We start from the raw sequence: 21585 nt of genomic DNA, 5'->3' as shown, positions 1-21585 counted from the left end.
AAACTGACATCTTTAGGTTTCAGAGTCAACGTCCCACTTAGCCTGAAGCAGTGACTCTCAGGGGTGGGAACTGGCTCTTAGGCTGCACAGGGTGAAGGTTTCCCTCACAGCCAGGAGGGCAGGAGACGCAGCTCTCTACTAGGACAGCAGAGATCCTGGAGCAGAGAGGAGCTGATTCCATGATTGCAGAGCAGCAGGGCACATGGCCTCTGAAATAAAAGAGCTTGAGAAGGGCAACAGAACTGTCTGGAAGCCTGGAAAGGCAAATTCCCCTAGGACTCGATAGAGGGACTTTGAAAAGGGAGATCTAGCCTTTGATTCCCCCACCAGTCCTAAGTTGGCTCTATGGGAGGACACATTAAATTGCTGTCTGGGTCAAGGTGATTTCCTGCCATATGCTCAGATTTGATGATCATCCTGCTGCCTATTTTGGGGGGCTTGAGAACTGGGTAGGTCACATGTTGCCCCAGTGCCAAATAAATCTCTCATTCTGCTTCATGCAGTGAAAACCACCACTGAAGAAACCCCTTGTGCTTTATAGACCCGGCACAAAGTGCAGCCCAGGCAGAGTTCTAGCCCGTGAGTCCGAGCGACCATGCTGCACATGGCACGCTGGGAGCTGTCTGCCGGCTGCCCCGTGTGCTGAAGTGGGGGGGCAGCCTCGGACTCCTTGCTAAGAGGCAAATCAGGAGCTAGCTACCTGAGCCGGGGCAGGTGAGACAGGAGGCACCTGCACGTTCCCTGGCTGGGGCTGCACACTAAGTGGAGAGATAACCTTGGGCTTTCCTTTCTCCCCTCAGCTACCTGGAGGAGGCCGTGATGCACCTGGACCACAGCGACCCCATCACCCGAGACCACATGGGGTCGGTCATGAACCAGGTGCGGCAGAAGCTCTTCCAGTTCCTGCAGGCGGAGCCCCACAACACCCTGAGCAAGCCGGCCCGCCGCCTCATGATCATGCTTCAGGGCCTGGTCACCCCCAGCATGACCTAACGGCGCCCGGCTGCCCTGCGGGTTGCTGCACGGGAGCCCGCCCTGCAGAGCCAGTAGTTACTAACCCCGTGTGGCTTGTGTTAAGAGCTCTTGCCAGGTAAATGTGTGGTGTCGCTAAGGCTAACGCCAGCTGTGTATAGCCCCAAATAATCACTCCACGCTCACTTGGCTTATTTTCTTAAACAGCCTCTTCTGGGAGTGCTGGGCCTCTCGGCACCCACCCCCGTCCGTCCCTGAGTCACCACCACCTGTCACACGACAGCACGGCCATTCCATTGCTTCCCCCTTGAGTTGGGCGTTTGCTCCCAGGAGTGGAGGAGAGGGGTGTGGGGATGGGGCTGTGAGCTGGGCACGCATTCCTCACTCCCGGGAGGGGGCCCCAGGCTGAAGTCCAGGAGCCCACAGAATCCTTCCCAGCCAGATAGGGGGGAAATGGTTTCTGTTAGCCCCTTGGTTCCCACAGTGGCACTGGCCTAGCAGCAAGAAGCCTGGCTAGTCCCCCATGCAGGGCGGGTCAGGCACCAGCAGGGGGCAGTGTGTGCACATCTCCTGCATCGGTTCTGAAGGGCGAGCCAAGCGGGGCAGGTTGGTCAGGGAGCATCATGTTGTGAGCCCCTCCTGTGTGCTGGAACATGTCCACGGATCAGACCTTTTCTTCAGTTCAGATTTTACACACGTTTTTTTTTCTTTTTATCTAAAATTTGAATCTTTCTTTTTTGGATAACATTAAGAAACGATCAATAAACAACTTTTGGAGAAAAACCGAGCTGCTGGCGCTGCCTCTGTTCTCTTCCCTTTGCACGGCGTCTCGGGACAGCTGCTCCCGTTGGGGGGAGGGACTCTTAAGGAGAGCTGCAGCTGGAGTCTTGGGAGGCAGTGGGATCTAGTGGCTGCAGTGTGGGAACGGGGGTCAGGACTCCTGGGTTCTCTTCCTGGCTCTGCCTCCAACTTGCTGTTCAACTAGCTTTGACCTGCCTGATCAAAGCCACTGGTGCAATGGGGATAAGACTTGCTCCAAGGAGGTGGCCCATTGATTGCGGTCTGTGAAGTGCCTGATACCAGCTGTGTCACTGTCATTTAGAGCTTGGCTGCTCTGACGCTGCCCTGTGCTCAGGAGCAGTGGCTGGGTCCAGGAGCACCCTCTGGGGCAGGGCTGTGTCTCCGTCCGGCCCCTACAGCCGCGGAAGAGCAGTTCATCAGCCTTGGGGCTCGTCTACACTTGAAGCCGCAGAGCTGCAGCGTTTCAGTGTAGACACTACCTGTGCCAGTGGGCGGGAGAGTCAGTGTAGTTAATCCACCTCCCCGAGAGGCAGTAGCTAGGTCAGTGAGAATTCTTCCATCAATAGCGTGGCGTCTACACTAGGGATTAGGTCGGTTTAACTAAGCTGCTCCAGGGTGTGAATTTTTCACACCCCTGAGTGACCTAGCTAGGTCGACCTAGTTTTTAGTGTAGACCAGGCCTGAGTAATAATTTCATGACCCACCTGAGGGTGAACATCTGTGTCCTGCACCCTGCCTCCGCCCGAACGCACCCCATAGCCAGCTGCAGGCGTGGGATGCCTCCTGGCTCGCTCTGGCCAGCCAGAACACAGCGATCTGACCGGGTTGCTCTGCAGCTCCATGAGGAGAATCCAGCCCGGCTTGGCTAGCGTGTGGCAGCTAAACCCAGCCTCGATGCTGCCGCTCTTCCTGGTCAAGCTGACGGGAGCATTGCTGCGTGGCAGAAACCTGCAACACTTGGTAGGAATTGGAAGCAAGAGAAGTTCGTGCACAATGTGAATCCTGAAGCTGTGCCTGGAGACATGGAGCCAGCCCCACTGCAGGTGAGCGCAGTGGGAGCTGCCCCATCCCCCCATGCAGTGACAATCTCTGCATGTGGAAGACTCCTGCTGGCTGTGGGGAATGCGGGGGTCAGATCTTCCCCAACGGCAATCAGCTGGGGCAGGCCTGGCAACAGCCTTCCAGCTGCTCCAGGGCAGCCTAGATGGGGCTGCCGCTCGGGGGGTTCTTGCAGCTCGATAAATCAAAAAGGCTTTAAGGATTAAAATACTGCGCAGGAAACCTTGGGCTCCCAGCTGGCTGTACACAGAACGCACGAAGAGCTGCGGCCTAGTCACTCCAATCCCCGGAGCCAGAATGGGCTGGCCAGCAGGATCAAAACCCAGAGCAGCCTTGAACAGCTGTGGTAATGGGACTCCAATGCCCCCTTCCAGCCAGGTCGCCTGCCTTGGAGTTAGTCTGTTACTACTGCTCAGGTCCCTACAATAACCGCCAGTCTGACTGGTCTGGTCTTTCCCCCCTCCCCTGCATGGTTTGCACAGTCTGTCCCCTTAATCTCTTCCTAGCTGATACCCTCTAATCCTTTTATCAGCTGTGCCCTCCTTTGTTGGAGTCTCTTAAATTTGTCAGTGTCCTTTTCTTTCTGAAGGGTGAGCGTTGCTGTGGGGGTATCCTCTTCCAGGCTGCAGAGAGGGCAGGATGGGCTCTGGGGACTCTTGTTAAAACCCCGTCCCATGCAGCCCCACAGAGAGTGGGCACTGTTAGCTGTTGGACTGAGCTCATCTCCAAGAGCTTTGTTGGCATTCCTGCTACTGGAGGTCCCTCACAGTACAGATATGAACTAACTTCTTTGCTGAGTTCCTCTTAACTTGTGCTTCATTTGCAAATTTCATTCATCTAACAAGGAAGGGGAAAGAAGGGTGGGTTTGAACTTGTAAGTCCCTGAGTTGTAACGAGAGGCCTGGACTTGACATGACCCACAGCCACCTTAGCGTAACCTGCGGCCATCTTCTACGTTTAGCCACCATAAATTGAAAACAAAAACTACACAGGAGAATTCGGCCTTGATGTAGGCAGACAGATAGAAATGTAGCAGCTGCGGCATTGCTAACAGGGATAGATAGATATTCACGAAGTCACGAGAATGGGAGCCTTGAGTGTCTGCAGCTTCTTCTTGATAATAAAAAGCAAAAGGTTTTGCTGTTGCAAGTGTATCGCACTAATGAAGCGTAAAGATAAGTAGACCTTGAAAAGATTTTGCTAATTTTGAAATCAACAAAAGCTAATGAGTAGGTGGTCTTAGGCATGTGCATCTTTGTGTAGTGAAAATAATTGCTTAGTGTTTTGCATAGCTATGCTTTGAGTCAAATAATTGGTTATGACATAGATAAGCGAAATCTTCATTTTAACTATGTAATGAGGGTCAGGAAACAAGCTCATTGGACCTTTACACTGGGATACAGCTCAAGACCAAAGCTGCTAGGATTTTTAACTCCTGCATGACTAGACTGTGTGGAAGCCGGAGTCCTGACTGCCCATTGGGAGACAGCAGTCTGCTTTAGTGGGAGAGGTGAGCATTAGATGCTTGGCATGTGTATTCTCAATTGCTAATAAATACATGTTTTAAGAATATTTACTGTGTGATAAAGGCTCCTTTATTGAGACAAGGTCCCGTTAACTTTTAGAGAGCCATTGTACCCCTAGGGGGAGGAAAGAGCCCTAAATTGTGTGGGTAACTGTGCCAGTAACCAGCTGGAGAAAGCTCACTAGCTGACTGTGTTTCTCTTTAAAAAAAAAAAAAAAATCAGCAGTGAAAAAGTTAACAATGTTGACTTTTACACTGTCATCCTTAAGTTTCAGAGTTAACCTTTATTTAAGAGGAATAAGAACATTTCACACCTCCTCTTTTCAGGGGGTCAGCAAATGCTGCATTGATTTCCTTCCCAGCATGACTTCCACACCCAGACACTTCCTGTTTTCTTAATGAAAGCTTAGATTTGGGGGCACGATTCTGCAACAACTTGCACAGCCCTGGCACTGGCTTGCCCTGCTCAGCACAGGCCCGAACGCTGCAGTAGTGCCTGGAGGGAGAAGGTGCTGTGCTTCATTTCTCCGAAGATTGAAGTTCAAGTGCCAGAGTAATCCACTGCCCTGGCCACCAGCACCACTTGCCTCATTTCCCTGCTCTCAGGATCTGACTCAAGCCTCTGTGAAGTGCAGTGAGACAGCAAAATGCTAGAGAAACCCCACGTTCACCTCTCAGCAGAGTCGAGGCTCCTCAAGTTTAACCCACTTTCTTGAATGTCAAGTTTTAATAGAAGCAAAAGCCGTATCCTCCCTGTGGCAGCGCTCACTGCATTACGGTTATGGATCATCGTGGGCCAGGGATTGTAGGTAATTCCATGGGGCGGGGGGGTGACCACAGCCCTCTGGGGGCTAACAGTAGTGGGGGGTAATTAGGTAAATTACCCTGGTTGATGGGGCCTATCTGTTAATGGCTCTAGAACAATTCTGTAAACTCTGCCAGCCTGCCCTGAACCCTGCTTCATAGACAAAAACCCCGGCGCTGTAACTGTCGCTGGGGCATGAGCCTGGGGGTGATAGAAAACCGAAGAGGATCAGAGGACAGGGCCCAGGCCCGGGGAGCAGAGGGGGGTGAGTAGGTAAATTCCCTCCGGTTGTATTGTAACCCCCTCCCCGCCCCCGAACTCAGGCAAGCTGGTTCAGACGGGATGCTCCAGCCTGGAGGCCGGCAGACAAGAGGAGGACTTTGGGATGAATTGCTAGGTCGAGCCGGGAGGAGTTGCCGGACTGACCCCCGCCAGCGCCTCCGGCTGGGCTGCCCCCGGGGAAGCTGATGAGCGGGGCGCAGGGTAGGTGCTTGGATTGTTTCTAACCGGTTTCCCCGGGGCGCTTTCACCGCCAGCGTAGATGGGCTTGTTTCGAAGGGTCCAGGTGGTACCGGGGCTCCAGCCCCCCGCGGCGGAGGGGCAGGGCAAGGCCCGGAAGATGTGACGCCCCCCGTGGGTGCCATGGGGCGGGGCCGGGGCGGCGAGAGGGGCCGGCTGGGGGCGGGGCGCTCCGGCTTGCCCGGGGAGGGGACCCGCCGGGGGCGCTCAGTGGAGGCTGCCGGTTGCTCGGAGCGGGCGGGCGGGGTCCGGGGCACCATGGGCTGCGGCTGCTGGAAGCTGCCCGCTTGGCTGGGGACAATGCTGTTGCTGCACGTGGGTGAGTCCCCGGGTCGGCGCTGGCTCCGGCGGGGCCCCCCGGGCGTGGGGCTGGGCTGGGCTGACCGCGCTCAGGCTGGGGGTCGGGGCGCAGCAGGGAGCCCCCGGCCCGAGGGGAGCAGGCGGCTGCGGCGGGGCTGGGCTGGGCGTACCGGGGGGACCCCTCGGGGGACCGCTGCCGGGTGCACAGGACTGGGCGGCGGGGCAGCGCCCGCACGGGGTCTCCCCGCGGGGTCTCCGGGCCGGGCTGGGGGGCTGCGAGCGGGGAATTTCCTCGCTTCGATCGGATCCGAGCGCGCCGGGCTTTGCACCAGGCTCGTGTCCGGCTCCGGAGCTCGCTGCTCTTAGCGCCGGAGAAACTAGGGTCTGGGGGCTTCCCGGTCAGGTCCCTCTGCTCCCCCGCGGCCCCGCCCCGGCGCTGGGGGTGACCCTGGTCTGATGCCGCCTCCCAGCATAGTCCGTCCCCTCTGGAGTCCCAGCACCCCGGGCGGGTTTCTCCCAGCTGGGGCAGTGGCAGGCGGCCCCTCGGTTGTCTGCCCGGAGCTCATGCTCTAGCCCATCCTTTCCAGACGACTGCCCCCCTTTCAGGAGTTTGTTTTGTCCTGCGGACCCCCAAGTTCCACCTCGCTTCCAAACGACTTGCTCACAAAACCAGACCTAAATACAAGTACAGAAGTGTCACAGCCACACTTGCTGGAGAAGTGCTGCCTCTCTCATTGCTACCCTAGAGTTCTACAATAAATCAATTGGAATAGAACTGTTGTAGGTCCATTGCAGTGCGCGGTACACAGAGCAGTATGAACAAGCCATGCTCTGTATGAAATTTTAGTTTGTACTGACTTTGCTAGTGCTTTTTAAGGAGACTGTTGTAAAACTAGGCAAATCTCTAGCTGCGTTGATGTACCCCTGGAAGCCCGCTGAGTACCCCCAGGGGTGTGTGTACCCCGGGTTGAGAACCACACCTCTAGCCCAACACTGCAGTGTCTGGGTTGAAACGTGCCTTGTAGCAACACTTTCCCCTTGGACTTCAGAACACTTTACACTTCTGAAGCCAGCAGAGGCCCAAAGGGTCAGCACCCCATTGCGCTAGGCGCTGTACCAAGTGGGAAAGGGACAGTCCCTTAGGGTGACCAGACAGCAAATGTGAAAAATCGGGACGGGGCAGGGGGTAATAGAAGCCTATATAAGAAAAAGACCCAAAAATCGGGACTGTCCCTATAAAATCGGGACATCTGGTCACCCTACAGTCCCTGCCCCGCTAGGAGCTTCCAGGCTAGCCTGACACTGCCCCTTTCCATGGTGGCCCTGGATGGGGAACCTGCGCTTGTCCCTTTCTGCTTCTTTCTGATGGAGAAATAAAGGCTGATATTTGATGGGTTATTTTTCCTGCGTTGGAGACAAGGTGGGCGAGGTACTGTCTTTTATTGGACCAACTTCAGTGGGTGAGAGAGACAAGCTTCCAAGCTACACTAAGAGCGGTTGGTCCAATAAGAGATATTACCTCCCCCACCTTGTCTCTAATATCCTGGAACCAACTTGGCTACAACTAAATTAGAGGCCACCTGACTTTCCTTGGAGGGCTGGACAAGGAGCTTTCTCAGCCCTTAACTGAAGGGGCAGCGTGAGGTTGTGGCTTTAACCGAAGAGCTTTTCTCCCAAACGTTGGGCTGAGGATTGGGGTTACGTGGACATTAACCAGAACAAGAAGCTCAAAACAGACTGAATGAAAAATCCCTTCCCCTCTCAATGAACCTGGTTTTCCTTCCTTGGTATTTCTGACGTCCGCCTTCCACTTCTCCCGGGAAAACGGGGGGTTTCTAATGTAAAAAGATGCAACAGTTCCCCGCTGTGTGCACCTCGCGTCTGTCCATTATTTCTTGTTTATTTCAGGGCCTCCTTTATCCAGAGAGGGGGGAAGGGCCCAAATCTCCTTCACAGGTCCCTGTAACCCCAATGGCCCAGCTCCTATTCCCAGAGGAGGCTTGTAGGAAAGGGCCCACTAAAAGGCCAGAGTTTAGTTGTTGGAGGTTCTCTTTGTAAAGTTTGGCCCGGGAAGGAGATGGATTTATTGTTCCCCCAGTGGGAATGTTGTCGGCTCCTGACGGGCGCTCTCCCTGCTTTGAGAGGAACGGCAGGCTTTGCTTTGCCCTACTGAAGGGGCTGCGTAATGCAGGAGGCCTGAGAGGCTGCAGGTCTGGTCTGTGGGAAGATTGCTTTGCATGACGATAAGTAGATCTTATTATGGGTGGATTATTTGTTGGACATTCAGGTCTTATTCCTGGTAAGCATATTAAAAATACAAATAAAAATACCACGTTTATCAGGTGGCCATTCCTGGCCAGAGCTAGGGAGGAGGGCGGGATTAAGGGGCAGGGAGAGTCTTGGGCAGCTTCTCCTACTCTGGCACTCTGTTTGCCCTCTCTGCTGGACCAGGTAACTTACCAGCGAGGTTCCTGACACGGGGAACATCTCAGAGCTGCAGACCGAGGCAAACGGCATGTCCTAATTCATTCAGCAATGGTCAGGTGAGCTGGAACGTAACTTGTGTGTGTTCGAGGGGGTCCTCGGGCTCTTGGCCACCCAACTCATGAACACAAATAAATCCCTGACTTGACAATTGCCTGCTTCTGCCTCCTATTGGTGTGGTTGTATTCAGGTTTCTTTGTGTGTTGATTTCTCCCTTCCCACCAATGCTGGGAGCCAGGATAACAAACAAGAGGAAATGGAATTGCTCATTTATTAGCATAACTTTGATCTAGTTGGTACTGCTGTAACCCGGGGGAATGAGTCCCGTGATTGGAATATTAAAATCAGTGGAAGGATCGAGTGTGCCAAGGGGAAGGGGAGTGGCACTCTGTGTCCAAAATGGCATTACCTGTTTCCGAGTCACTGATAACTCAGAAGAAAATGACCTTGAATGCTTATGGATCAATGTCCTAACAGATAAAGCACGAGATGGGGTATTTGGTGTCTGCTGCAGATGCCCTTAACACACTAAGGAGCAGGATGACCATCTCCTTACGCACCTATCTACAATGTGTAGGAAAAGATGCTGCATGATCATGGACCACTTTGATCTGAGTGACGCACGCTGGAGGTCTCATGCGGCCAGTACTAAAATATCCTTGGAATTTCTAAATATGATAGATGACAATTTCCTAACTCAAAAAGTGTTGCATCCAGCACAGGGGAATTCTATAGTAACCTTCTTCTTGACAGATAAAGAGAAACTGATCACAGAACTAAAAATTAATGGTAGCTTAGGTGCACGTGATCATGACTTGATCACATTTATAATGCACAAATAGAATAAAGTCCAGATGAATGATATATATAAAATATATACTTGGTGCTTTAAAAAGCTCAAATTACAGGGGTGAAAACAATTTATGAGCCAAATCAGCTGAGAGGAAGAATTTAATCAGAAAAAAATGTGAATGATCATTGGGAATGGTTTAAGAATACTTTACTAGATGCCCCAAAAGCCACAATCAAGGAATAAGACCATATTCGTTAAACTGACGTGGTTTAGAGGGGAAGTGAAGACAGCTATGGGGGGAAAAAATCATATATAACAAATGCAAGAAAAGGGAAGTTGATGATAATAATGAATATAAGTCAGAAGTTAGGAATTGTAGAAAATTGATAAGGGAAGCAAAGGGATTTTTGATTAAAAAACTAGAACAACATACATTTAATGTGGGCCATGTTAATTTTATTAAAATCTGGCTGACTGAAAGGTCTCAAAATGTAATTGTAAATGGGAAATCATCATCAAGTGGGTGTGTTTCTAGAAGGATCCTAAAGAGATGACTTCTTAGCCCTATGCTATTTTAAATGTTTATTAATGATCTGGAAGAAAACATAAAATCAGCACTGATAAAATTTGCAGATGACACAAAAATTGGGGATGTGGTAAATAATGAAGAGGGCAGGTCGCTGATACAGAGAGATGTGGATTGCTTGATAAGCTGGATGCAAGCAAACAACGTGTTTTCATATGGTGTGACGGTGCTGCCATGGGAGCCAGCTGAGGTCACTCAATCAGGGTGAACTGCAAACAAAACGGGGGAGACAAACCCCAAACGCTGGTGGATATTCCAATACTTAGGTTTACCAAGCCAGCACAAAACAGCTTCTATAGTACCTCACTGGTTACTCAGAAGTCCAAACAACGCAGTTCCCTTAAAGTGCCCAGCCTCAGGCCTCCGTCCAGACACACCTGTCAGATATGATGATGATTATTGAAAATCTTACTTCATCATATAAAAGAAAAGGTTCTTCCAATCCTAAAGGATCAGCCACATACCCAGGCTCAATTATAACTTAGCTCTTACCCAAAATACACGCTTAGAGCCAATTCTTATTAACTAAGCTAAAATTTATTAAAAAAGAAAAGAGAGAGTGTGTTGGTTAAAAGATCAATATACATACAGACTTGAATTCAATTCTTGAGGTTTAGATACATAGCAGAGGTGAGCTTGTAGTTGCCAAAAGTCCTTTTAGAAATAGCCCATAGGGTATAGTCCAATGTCCATATTCAGGGTGGCTCCAGTCAGTGACTGGGGATCTCAATCCTTGTGGCTTAAGGTTTTCCCCCTCTTGAAACCCAAAGCAGATCTGAGATGAAGTAGGATCATGTCCTAGGGTTCTTATACATTTCCTGCAGCCTTTCTGCCTGAGAAAACAATAGGCCTAACTCTCCTTCTTCCAAACATCCTGGCAATTAGCACAGGGTAATTTATCCATTAAACAGTTCAGATACAGGTTACCACAACCTTCAAAGAGACATAGAGACAATAATACGATTTCACTCAAGTGTCTTCCTAAATGTTAATATTCCTTTTTTGATCTTTGAATTAAAACTATAGCAATAGATGAGACTTGTTTGCTTACATCACAGGCCCTGAGCAAACATCTCCCCTTCTATCTCTAACAATGCAGACTTGCATTTCAAAGCTCTATTCATTTACCTATCTTCCTAACCAGTCCTTAAGGTTCGGCCTTAGGTCAGGTCAGTCCGTGAGTTAATTAACTCTTTCTGGGCCTGTCACCTTTCAATGAGATATTCATATGGCTAAATGTAAATTTATACATTTAGGATCAAAGAATGTAGCCATATTTACAGAATGGGGAAGTCTATCCTGGGAAGTAGTGACTTTTTGAAAAACATTTGGGGGTTGTGGTGGATGATCAGCTGAACATGTGCTCCAAGTGTGACCCTGTGGCCGAAAGGACTAATGTGACCGTGGGATGGATAAATGGGATGGCTGAGGGGGAGCAGAGAGGAGATTTTACCTCTGTGTTTGGCACTGGTGCGACCGCTGCTAGAATTCTGTGTCCCGTTCTGGTGCCAAACAGCTGAAGAAGGAGGTTGATAAATTGGAGAGGGGTCAGAGAAGAGCCATGAGATGATGAAAGGATCAGAAACCTGCCTTGTCATGATAGTCAAGGAACTCCATCTATCTAGCTTAGCAAAGAGAAGTGACTTGATCCCAGTTTGTAAGTACCTACACGGGGAGCCAATAGTTAATACTGGCTCTTCAGTCCAGCAGAGGAAGGTCTAACACGATCCAATGGCTGGAAGTTGAAGCTAGACACATTCAGCCTGGAAAGAAGGTACATTTTTAATGGTGAGAGTAATTAACTATTGGAACAACTTACCAAGGGCCGTGGTGGATTCTCCATCGGTGACAATTTCCCCATCAATATGGGCTGTTTCTCTAAAGGATCTGCTCTAGGGATGATTTTGGGGCAGCCAGATGATTTCTGGCCTGTGCTGTACGTGAGGTAAGACTAGATCACAATGGTCCCTTCTGGCCTTGGGATCATCTCCCTGAACCCCCCTCCCAGCCGTCTGCTCCCTCGCGCTCCCGTCGCTGTGCTGTCCAGGCACACTGCTGTAGCTTGGTCCAAACGAGAGTTCTGACGACCAGTAATCTCCTGGTCGCTTTCCCTAGGGCATGTGGCCACTCTCCACCCCAGTGCCTTTTGCTTCATGCCCTTCCCATGCAAGTCGTGATTTCCTGAGACTCCTTTAAACACAAGGTGGGTGAAAACTCCCGAGCTTTCCCTGAGAGGCTTGGGGCCAGCTGGCTGGCCTGGGTGAGAGAAGTCACCTTCCCGAGCATCGAGGGAAGATGGCCACTTGGCCACCAATGTTCTCTGGAAGTGTGAAAGGCCTGAGCTGTTTTGCTCTGCGGAGTCTCCTTTGTGGGCCAGGGTAGAGCTAAGATTGAGTTACCCCAGGGCAGGCGGAGAGTCTAGCGTGCAGTCTGGTTTGTTTTGCATGTCCAGGAGAGCACCCCTGGGCCGCCCAGCGGCTTGCTGAGGAGGAGCTTTCCCGCCCTCAACAGGGACGTGGCTATGGGGCAGACCCGGTGCCGACTGGGTTTGGGGTCAGTTTGCAGGCAAAGGAGAGAGGCAGGAGCAGAGGATGTGCTGACGTCCGGTCATGGGGCAGGACAAGATGGCTGCCTTGGCGTGAGGGTTAACCAGTGTGAGCCCCACGCCTAGGGCATGGCAGTGGCTTGGGATTTCTGACAAATATGCTGCTTCTGCTGAGGTGTGTCCTGGTCTGTGCCTCATTCGGGCCCTGCCTGCCCTGAGGCAGCTCCCCGGACCGAACACGCAGCCGGCTCCTGAGCCCTCTACCGGAGCCCCCGGGCTCCAGATCTCATGCGCCTGGCTTCCTTTGTCCCCGTCCTGGCCTTGCGCCCCAGCAGCCTTTCTGGGGCCCAGGGCTGAACCGTTCTGTTCAGCCATGTGGAGACGAGGGCTGGCTAGGACAACTTCACACCCCCTGCGGAAAGATCTCCGCATGCTCCTGATCTTTTTCTTTGTGGGGGTGTGTGTGTGATTGTTTAGATGAATAAAAACAACACTTGTTGGGAGCCAATGTGTGATTTCCCCCTCTGCGCCTGTGGAAAGGCCCCATGCAGTGGGGTGGGGGGGGTGGGGGTCTGTGCCCCTGGGTCGCTGACTTTGTGCTGAATGAGGCAGGACTTTGCTGGAGCTTTCCTTCCTCTGGGAATCATCCAGGGCTTGGCTTTGCTTGGGAGAAGAGAAGCGTGGCAGCATTAGGGGTTCTTCGTGAATGGGACACGGGTAGGGCAGGTGGGGTTCGGGGCTGGCCGGTCCCCAGGACAGCAGAGATGAGGGGAAGCAGCTAGTGACGGTTTGCAGGGGGACTCTGTTTTTGTGGCTTGTTTAAGTGTCTTGCTCACGGAGCGCCAAGATCTCAATAGCCCAGCCTGTGCCTCGCTGCAGGGCAGCGAGCTGTGGTGCCCACGGGGACCCAGCTCAGCTTTGGTAGCTTTTTCTGAATCCAGCTCCCTGGGGCGCTGTCAAAACCTGGCTTTGGTCACCTGAACTCTGAGCAGATTTTCCATTGCGATTTTGTTGTAGAGGGAAAAGTCAGCACCGCTCCCTCTCCTGACCTCCCCCCCCCCCCCCCCCCCCGTTCACTGCCCCATCTCCCTTTCCCCTCCTGATCACCCCACCCCAGTGCACAGCTCCATTCCCCCTTTCCCATCAGGTTTGCTGTGACTTTCCCCAACCTGTTTTAATTGGGTGAGGGAGAACCCAGAACCGCCCCCCAGAAGTGTCTCGGGGCTGAAACCCGGCACCCAGGCTGCGAGCCACGTTCTAAGCAGGCTTATTCCTCAGAGACTGAAAGGCACCTGTCATCCGCCTTGGAAAGGTCAAGACCCTGCAAGTCCCCAGCTGCTACTGGTTAGTCCTCCTCCCATTCTCTTGTACCTGCGCTAAGGTGCTGCCAGCTTTCCCACCTTAATGCCTTTGCCAGCATCCCACCGGTTAGGAAGTTGAGACTGAGCCGGTCTGGATGTGCTCAAAGCTGCTCCGTTGACTCTAAGCTGGCTGGAGAGGAAGGGTCAGGGCTAAAACCTCAAACAATTCTGGATGGACTTTTGGTGCTGCTTCCCATGACTCTACTTCCATGCTCTGCTGCCTTCTGACCAGGGCCGGCTCTAGGATTTTTGCCGCCCAAAGCAAAAACAATTTTGGCCGCCCCCCCCCCCCCGTTTTTTAATTACCCCACCCCCGGCCCTGCCTCAACTCCGCCCCTTCCCCAAATCCCCAGCCCTGCCTCCTCCCCCCAGGCTCTCAAGGCTAGGAGGGAGGGGGAGAAGCGGCGCCCGTGCCACGGCCACTCAGAGTCTCCCCCTCCCTCCTAGGCTCTCAAGCCTGGGAGGGAGGGGGAGCAGCGGCGCGTGAAACAGCTGTTTCGTGCGCCGCGGCCGCTCGGGATCTCCCCCTCCCTCCCAGGCAGCAGCAGCGGAGGTGAGCTAGGGCGGCCGCGGCACATTTTTAGGGGCGGCATTCTGGCGCCGGCCATGCCGCCCCTAAAAATGTGCCGCCCCAAGCACCAGCTTGTTTTGCTGGTGCCTAGAGCCGGCCCTGGTTCTGACGCAGTGGGCTGCGTGGACGGGTGCGGGTGCAAACCTGGATCTTTCCCTGTAAATGCTGGGGACACGGAAGGAACTGAGCAGAGTTTCAGCCTCTTCTTCCTGTTCTGGGTTCCCCGGTGCCCCTTGTGTTTGGGCTCATTCAGGTGGGTTAAGCAAGGGAAAGATACCACAGCTTTTCTCAGTCACTTTTTGGTTTCTCCCCTTGTGTGGCTCCTGGTCTTTATTGGTAGTTAGATGGAGTCAGTTTTCCACAGTGGCTGTAGCAGCTCGTGATCTGCCCTGTCCCTCTGAAACCTCCCTCAGTTCCTTTTGTGACTCTAGTGCCTCTCTGTCCGGTCCTTGGTTTTTATAGATTCAGAGATTCCAAGGCCAGCAGGGACCATTGTGATCAGCTAGTCTGACCTCCTGTAGAGCCCAGGCCAGAGACCTGCCCACAATCATTCCTAGAGCAGATCCTTTAGAGAAACATCCAAGCTTGATTTTAAAATTGTCAGTGCTGGAGAATCCACCACGACCCCTGGTAAATTGTTCCAGTGGTTAATTACTCTCACCATTAAAAACTGACACCTTCTCTCCAGTGTGAATTTGTCTAGCTTCAACTTCCAGCCTTTGGCTCGTGTTAGACCGTTCTCTGCTAGACTGAAGAGCCCTTGATTAAATCTTTATTCCCCAAGTGGGTACATAAAACTGTGATCGAGTCACTCCATGTCTTTGTTAAGCTAAAAAGATGGAGCTCCTTGAGTCTATCCCTCTAGGGCAGGTTTTTCAATCCTTTAATTATTTCCATGGCTCTTCTCTGAACCCTCTTCAGTTTATCAACATCCTTCTTCAGGTGTTCGGCACCAGAGCTGGACACAGGGTTCCAGCTGCAGTCATACCAATGCCAGATACAGAGGTAAATAACAGCTCTACCTCTGTATCCTGCTGATGCATCCCAGGGTGGCATTTGCTCTTTTGGCCAGAGCGTCGCACTGGGGCTCACATTCAGCTGATTATCCACCCCCACATCTCTGTCAGATCTGGCTGACATTCTTTGTTCCTAGATGTACGTTTACATTTAGCCATATTAAAATGCGCATTGTTTGCTTGTGCTCAGTTTACCCAGTGATCCAGAATGCTCTGTATCCGGGACCTGTCCTCTTCATTATTTCCCACTCCCCCAATGTTTGTGTCATCTGCAAACATTATCAGTGATAAAAATGTTAAGTCGCATAGGGGCAAGACCCCACTGGAAGCACACCCCACTGGAAGCACACCCGCTCGATGACGATTCCCCATTTACAGTTACAGTTTGAGACCGATCAGTCAGCCAGATTTTAATCCATTTAATGTGGGCCATGTGAATTTTATATCGGTCTAGTTTAATCAGAATGTCATATAGTATCAAGTCAAACACCTTCTCTAAATATATTACACCAACCCTATTGCCTTTGTCAACCAAACTTCTAATGTCATAAGAGAAATATCAAGTTAATTTGGCAGGATCTATTTTCCATAAATCCATGTTGATTGGCACTAATTATATCACCCTCCTTTCATTCTATATTAATCAAGTCCCATATCAGCTGACCAGGATCGATGTCAGACCTAATATTGGCACAGCATTAGCTTTCTCTCAGCTGTCTGGATCAGCATCACCCTCATGTTCAGTGTGACCTGCTGATGGAGACGCCTGGACGCAGGTGGAGATAGTCTTCCGGAGAGGTCCAGCAAGCCTCTTTGGGAAGCTGGGGCATCCAGCCCGCCACCTTTTCAGTCAACCAACCATAAGGCTGATGGTGACTTCAGACTCCCCTTGACCTCTCACAATGCACTTTTAGGACGGCCAGCAGTTGTTGCTTTCTCAGTGAGGTTTAAGCAGGGTGGTGAGCCCCCGGATGTCTGCCCATGAAGGGTTTACGTCTCTTGCTTTATTTTCACCATCTGAGCAAACGGCAAAGGCTTCACGGCCAGACTGTTCTCTGCATTCCTGACTGGTATCGTCAGCATGTTTTCAGTTGCAGAATCAACAGCGTTACGTAGGAATGTCGTTTTCTCTGCATGGGATGCCAGTAGCCGTCATTGCGTCACTTCCCAGCTTCAGCCAGCCCTTGTGCATTAATGGCAATGTTGATTCTTTCAGTTTGCTTTTAATTTTCCCCCCAGTTTCTCACAGCATTGAGTAGTGAGTGCAGAGGTGCCGGAGGAGGATGTTCAGGACAGAGTGCTTGAGGCGTTTCTCTGTCTCGCTCTTTGGGTGCTGCTTTAAAGTTGCTTTTAGAATAAAAGGCCCCAACTGTGTCATCCAGTTCAAATCTTTGTTTTCACTTTTGCCCGCGCAGCCGCCAATTGATCTCTGCCATTTTGGGGGTGAAAAGCGCACAGACCTCCTGAAATACACTGATGCTGGAGAGCTACTTGAAGGCTTGGAGCAAATGCCAACGTCTCAGGGACACGTTTTGATGACGGCCTTGAAAATCTCACTTGCAGGGTCATCAAACTCATCCATATTCTGTTTTCACTTCAGTAGCAAAGATTCAGTCCAAGGCACATTTGATCTTGGAGGAGCCAAAAAGCCTAATTTTAGCAGACTGGGGTGAGCGTGGATCCTTTCACTCCTGCTCCATGGTGACTCCTGGAGGTGACCACATTTTGCCTTCTAGGAATGAGCTGCTCTCACTGGCTCGGTCTATTTCGTCCTCTGTTTCCTACCACTCCCTTCGACTTCAGCCAGGCTGAGGCTGATACATTCTTGGTAATCACTAGATGCTGATTGGCTGTTTGATCGCAGCATTCACACTGACTGCGGTTCGGATGAAATAGCTCCCTGGTGAACTTGGTGCCGAAGGCCAGCGAGTGACTGTCCAGCCAGGTTTGTGTAGAACGGCACTGTCAGATTCCTGGCCACCTTCCAGACCCTAACAAACCAAACCCCTCTTGTGGTTCACAACTCCACTCTCTGCCCCCCACTGCCCCCCACTTTCCAACAGCCAGGTGATTCCCTGCACTTGCCTCTCCCTCCAATGGCTCCGCCCGCCCCTTCCCCTCTAGGCTTCCCAGCAGTTCTGTAATTCACTTCTTACCAGGAGGCACCTCGAGCCCCTGGCTTTTCTCATCACTTCCCTTTGAACTCTTCCGATAGTTCATTTCCATTCACCAAATGAAATACGCCCCGTCCCTAGTGTTCAGCCTTTCAGATGCCAGGTCTAGTCGAGGCAATACTCTGGAGGGCTGCTCACACCGTGAGAACCTGGAAAAAGTCTCGAAGAATCAGCGGCAGCTGTTTTCATTCTGGGCCCCTCTGGTGTCGCACGAGGACACGGGTAAGGCGGTTTGCGTGTCTGCCTGGGCATCTCCAGCCCGTAGCCCGGTTGGCCGCTTTGAAGGTCAGAAGCTTCGCTCGGCATGGCGGGTTTGCCAGGGCCCGGGTGAGGGTAAGTGAGGTTGTGCCATGCGTCCCCGATGAGGACTCTCCGTCCTGCCACCATCTGTGCGTCTGTCTGGGAATTTCCTGTGGCCCAGTCACCCTCTGGCCTCCCCCGCCAGCCCCGGGAGAGGAGTGGGGCAGAGCTGTGCCACGGAGCGCACCTGGGAGATGAACCTCTCCGAGCCACGTCTGAGCGTGGCCTAGGCTGGGGTTCATCCGCTGCTAGCTCCCCCTTCCCCCGCACAGCAGATTCCTCCCACGTGTCCATGGGCAGTAGTCCCACTTGGAACTGGGCGCGTGTCTGGGGTCCCGGCTGGGAGCAGGGGGCGCAGGCCTGGCTCGGGGGCTCTCGTGACAGCTGGGCAGGCTCATCCCAAGGCTGGTCGAGTGGTGAGTCCTTGGAGTGATATTTGGCTCCCATTTGCCTAATTAACGGCAAGGCCAGGGGAGGGGCTTCGCTCCGGCTTTGCAGGGCCCTGTCTCCTCTGGCTTAGGCTGGCATCTGGCAGGGCTGGACCTGCTCAGCAGTCAGTGCTCCAGGCCCCGCTGCAGGGAACGTTCCCGCTGGGTGCTCAGGACGGCCCCAGGGAGGGGGGCTGCGGGGCTGGGAGGTCACTGCCCCTCTCAGCCCAGCCCAGACAGGATGGGGAAAGCAGAGGAGGGGTGTGGTGATCAAGGATCCAGTTCTCTAGGGCTTCCCACCTCGGACCTGCCCTGTAGGTTACAGACGCTCCCCTACTTCCCCAGCTCCTTTAACAGCCCCTGCCTGTGCTTTGAGTGTCTGCTTCTGGTAGCCGAGCCCAGCCGTTCATTCAGCACAGCCGCAGGGCAGAACGTAGGCGTGCTGTCGCCTCAGAGCTGGGTGCTTCTCCAGGATCTCTGCCGGGCTGGAGGAGCTGCCTTCAACTCCTCTCCTTCCCCCAGGAGTGTGCAGAGGGCGCGCTCCATCTGGCAGTGAAATCCCGGTGTGGATTTCCGTGCCACCTGCCATCCACTTGCAGGTGACCTGGGACCCTGTTCCTGCACGAGTGCCCTTTTGCTGGGTGTCTGTTCACTCTCCCCAGGAGGGTCCGGGGGCATGCGATGGAAGTGACAGCATCGTCCGCAGCTCTCAGCCCTCCCGGGGCAGTGCCATGTGACAGGCCCCTGCTGTCCTCTCGTTAGTTACCCTGATGGTACTTCATGGCAGCTTTTCCCCTCTTCTCGAACCAGATCCCCACCCCCATCCCTTCCCTGGCCGCCGATGAAAGGGGACGCTCCGGCATCCCACTGCCACTGGGGTGGGCTCAGCCAGATCTGGGTGCCTCCATACGCACTGCGGGTAATGGCAGGCCAGGAACGTGATCCCGGTGGTACAGCAGGTGTGAGCCGCTGGTGGCTGTGGAACGTTTGTGCCTGGCCTCTGGGAACTCTGTGTCCCAGACCGGGACAGTGCCACGCTGGAGAAAACATTCCACAACTCTCTGTAGGCACCCGCTAGGCCCTTTGGGTTCTCTGTTCACCCCCTTTGGTCTTTGCATCGCTCAGAGGTCAGTCCTCGGCTTGGAGAGCGAAGGACAGCGGCAGGCACTGGTGTAGCTGATTCAGTGCTGCCCTTTGTGCCCCATTGCAGCTCTAGGAGGCGCTGTTCTACAGTGGGAGGGGGTCTTGGAGGAGCTGTGAGATTGTTATAAATCCGCAGGCACTTAAGAGTCCAGGTGTTAATCCAGTATCCTGGCCACGGTCCAGTTGGATTGATTCCATTCTGCCTCCCTACATTCCTCCTCCTTTCCTGCCTGAAACTGCGGGGCCGGCTTTGTCTGCTCTGCCCCGAGGTGGCTAGCAGTGGCGGGCGATTCCCGCTCTGCCAAGTGCTTTGTGGAGGAAGGCCCCGAGACTTTGCTTTCCGTTCCAACAGCGGTGGGAGGAAGCCCTGCAACGGGAGACCCCGAGTCCTTTCCTCTCAGGAGGACGAATCGGGAGCTGACTCTGCTTACTGCTAAACCTGCAGGGGCCAGTCTGTGCTGTTTGGAAAAGTCACTTTAAGTTTCATAAAACTGCAGCCCCTCCCCGCCACTTTCAGGTTAACGTACTTCCCAGGTGGGTTCACAGCTGGGGTATTGACCGTGTTGAATGCTGCTGGCTGGGAAGGGATCCCAGGGCCCCGCTGAGCAGGGAATCGGGGGACGGTGTGGGTGGGGACAGCAGAGCACAGCTGAGTGGGCCTCTGATCTGCCTCTGGTGCAGGTTTTCCGAGTGGGGCGGAGAGGGGACCCAGGGCGCCCAGCACCTGAGGCCTGAAAACGCAGCCACGTGAGTGTCCTGGCTAGCTAAGGAACTCTCCCTCACGCTGCAGGGGGCTCCAGCTGGCTCCGTGATGGGGTGAGGTCCCCTCTGGCAGGGGCCCTGGGCTGTACAGCCACCATGGAGCACGGCTGCTGCTGGCACCCCAGAGATGTTCCAAGCTCTTCCGAGCCAAGGGGCCGTGGAAATATTCTGGCTAATTGACCTGCCGCCAAGCCATGCACGTGTGACATTTAAAAGTGGCACTTGGGCGCTGCCGGGCGAGGCCCGTGAGTGGGGGGGTGTGCTGCCCGGCCGGGCGGGGCGCAGGGGCGTTACTCTCAGCACGCTGTCTCATCTAGCGGATGCCCACCCCCAGCCACACTCCCAGGGTGGGTGCGCCCGGCAGGGGGCTCTGCATTGACTCTGCCGCGCAAGGTGCCAGCTGTAGCTCACCTGCCCCCTCCCCTTGCACAGGTGCTGTGGGCCGGGCGGGTTTCGGCCCTGGGCGCATCAGCCTGTCGGTTCCCTGAAGGATTCGCCCCTGCTGGCTGAGCTGGTGGGTGAATCATTTCCCCGGCTGACGCTGTTTCTGCCACGAACCCCCTGGGCTGCCTTTGCCTGAGGGGGGGGGGGGGGAGCACAGCTGCCCCCACCCCTACTCCAAGCGCTGCTGGGATCCGCTGGTCTGCCAGCGTGGGCAGGGTCAGCCGCGTCCAATGGCTGGGATATCAAAGGGTGCTAGACAGAGGGCAGCTCCCGTTGTGCCCCCTGGAAACCTCCCCAGAGCCAAGCCTGGGCTGCCAGCTGCCCTTAGCCTGGATTCCTGCCTCCCAGGGCTCCTAGCCCCATGCAGCGGGCACCTCCAGGGCTGATGCCCAGGCCAAGCGAGAACTTGGAGTGGACGGGCTCGTTGGGTCCCATCAAGCCTTTCCCAGGGGCTAGTGTAGGATTGTTCCTCTTCTGGAGTGTGGCGCGGCTCCTACCCCTCCCGTGAGGCAGTGCCAAAACCGTGGTGTTTCTCTCTCCCAGCTGGGAAATAGCCGCTGCTATTGGCTCTGGACCTTCCCTAGCCTGCCCTGGCTCCTAGCCCTGTGCCCTGGCACCAGGCCTGTCCCTCTGTGGCACTAGCACCTTTCACAGCCGTGCTTACTGCCCCTTACTGCTGTTTGGCTGAGCTGCTCAAGGGTCTCTGCCTTGCTTCCCCTAAGCCAGGCCCTCCACTCCCAGCTGCTGTGGGGTGAGAGTGAACATAAGAACGGCCACACTGGGTCAGACCAAAGGTCCATCTAGCCCAGTATCCTGTCTTCTGACAGCGGCCGGTGCCAGGTGCCCCGAGGGAATGAACAGAACAGGGAATCAACAAGTGATCCATCCCCTGTTGCCCATTCCCAGCTTCTGGCAAACAGAGGCTGGGGACACCATCCTTGCCCATTCTGGCTAATAGCCATTGATGGACCTATCCTCCATGAATTTATCTGCCTTT

The 21585-nt window shown here is 53.7% G+C and overlaps 2 protein-coding genes across 2 annotated transcripts in view; both read left to right on the top strand.

The window, feature by feature from the left end:
• Positions 1 to 1759, top strand: part of EDC4 (enhancer of mRNA decapping 4) — a 53895-nt gene extending 52136 nt beyond the window's left edge. Inside the window, exon 29 of the mRNA XM_065416362.1 lies at positions 801 to 1759. Coding sequence (XP_065272434.1) covers positions 801 to 993 — 193 coding nt within the window. The 3' untranslated portion in view covers positions 994 to 1759. The remainder of the gene's footprint in view (positions 1 to 800) is intronic.
• Positions 1760 to 5939: 4180 nt separating this feature from the next.
• Positions 5940 to 21585, top strand: part of NRN1L (neuritin 1 like) — a 30030-nt gene continuing 14384 nt past the window's right edge. The window contains exon 1 of the mRNA XM_065416316.1: positions 5940 to 6000. Within this exon, the coding sequence (XP_065272388.1) occupies positions 5940 to 6000 (61 nt within the window). The remainder of the gene's footprint in view (positions 6001 to 21585) is intronic.

The sequence above is a fragment of the Emys orbicularis genome, chromosome 14 (assembly GCF_028017835.1).
Source record: "Emys orbicularis isolate rEmyOrb1 chromosome 14, rEmyOrb1.hap1, whole genome shotgun sequence".
In the NCBI taxonomy this organism is placed as follows: domain Eukaryota; kingdom Metazoa; phylum Chordata; order Testudines; family Emydidae; genus Emys; species Emys orbicularis.
This window is presented reverse-complemented; position numbering and strand designations above follow the sequence as displayed.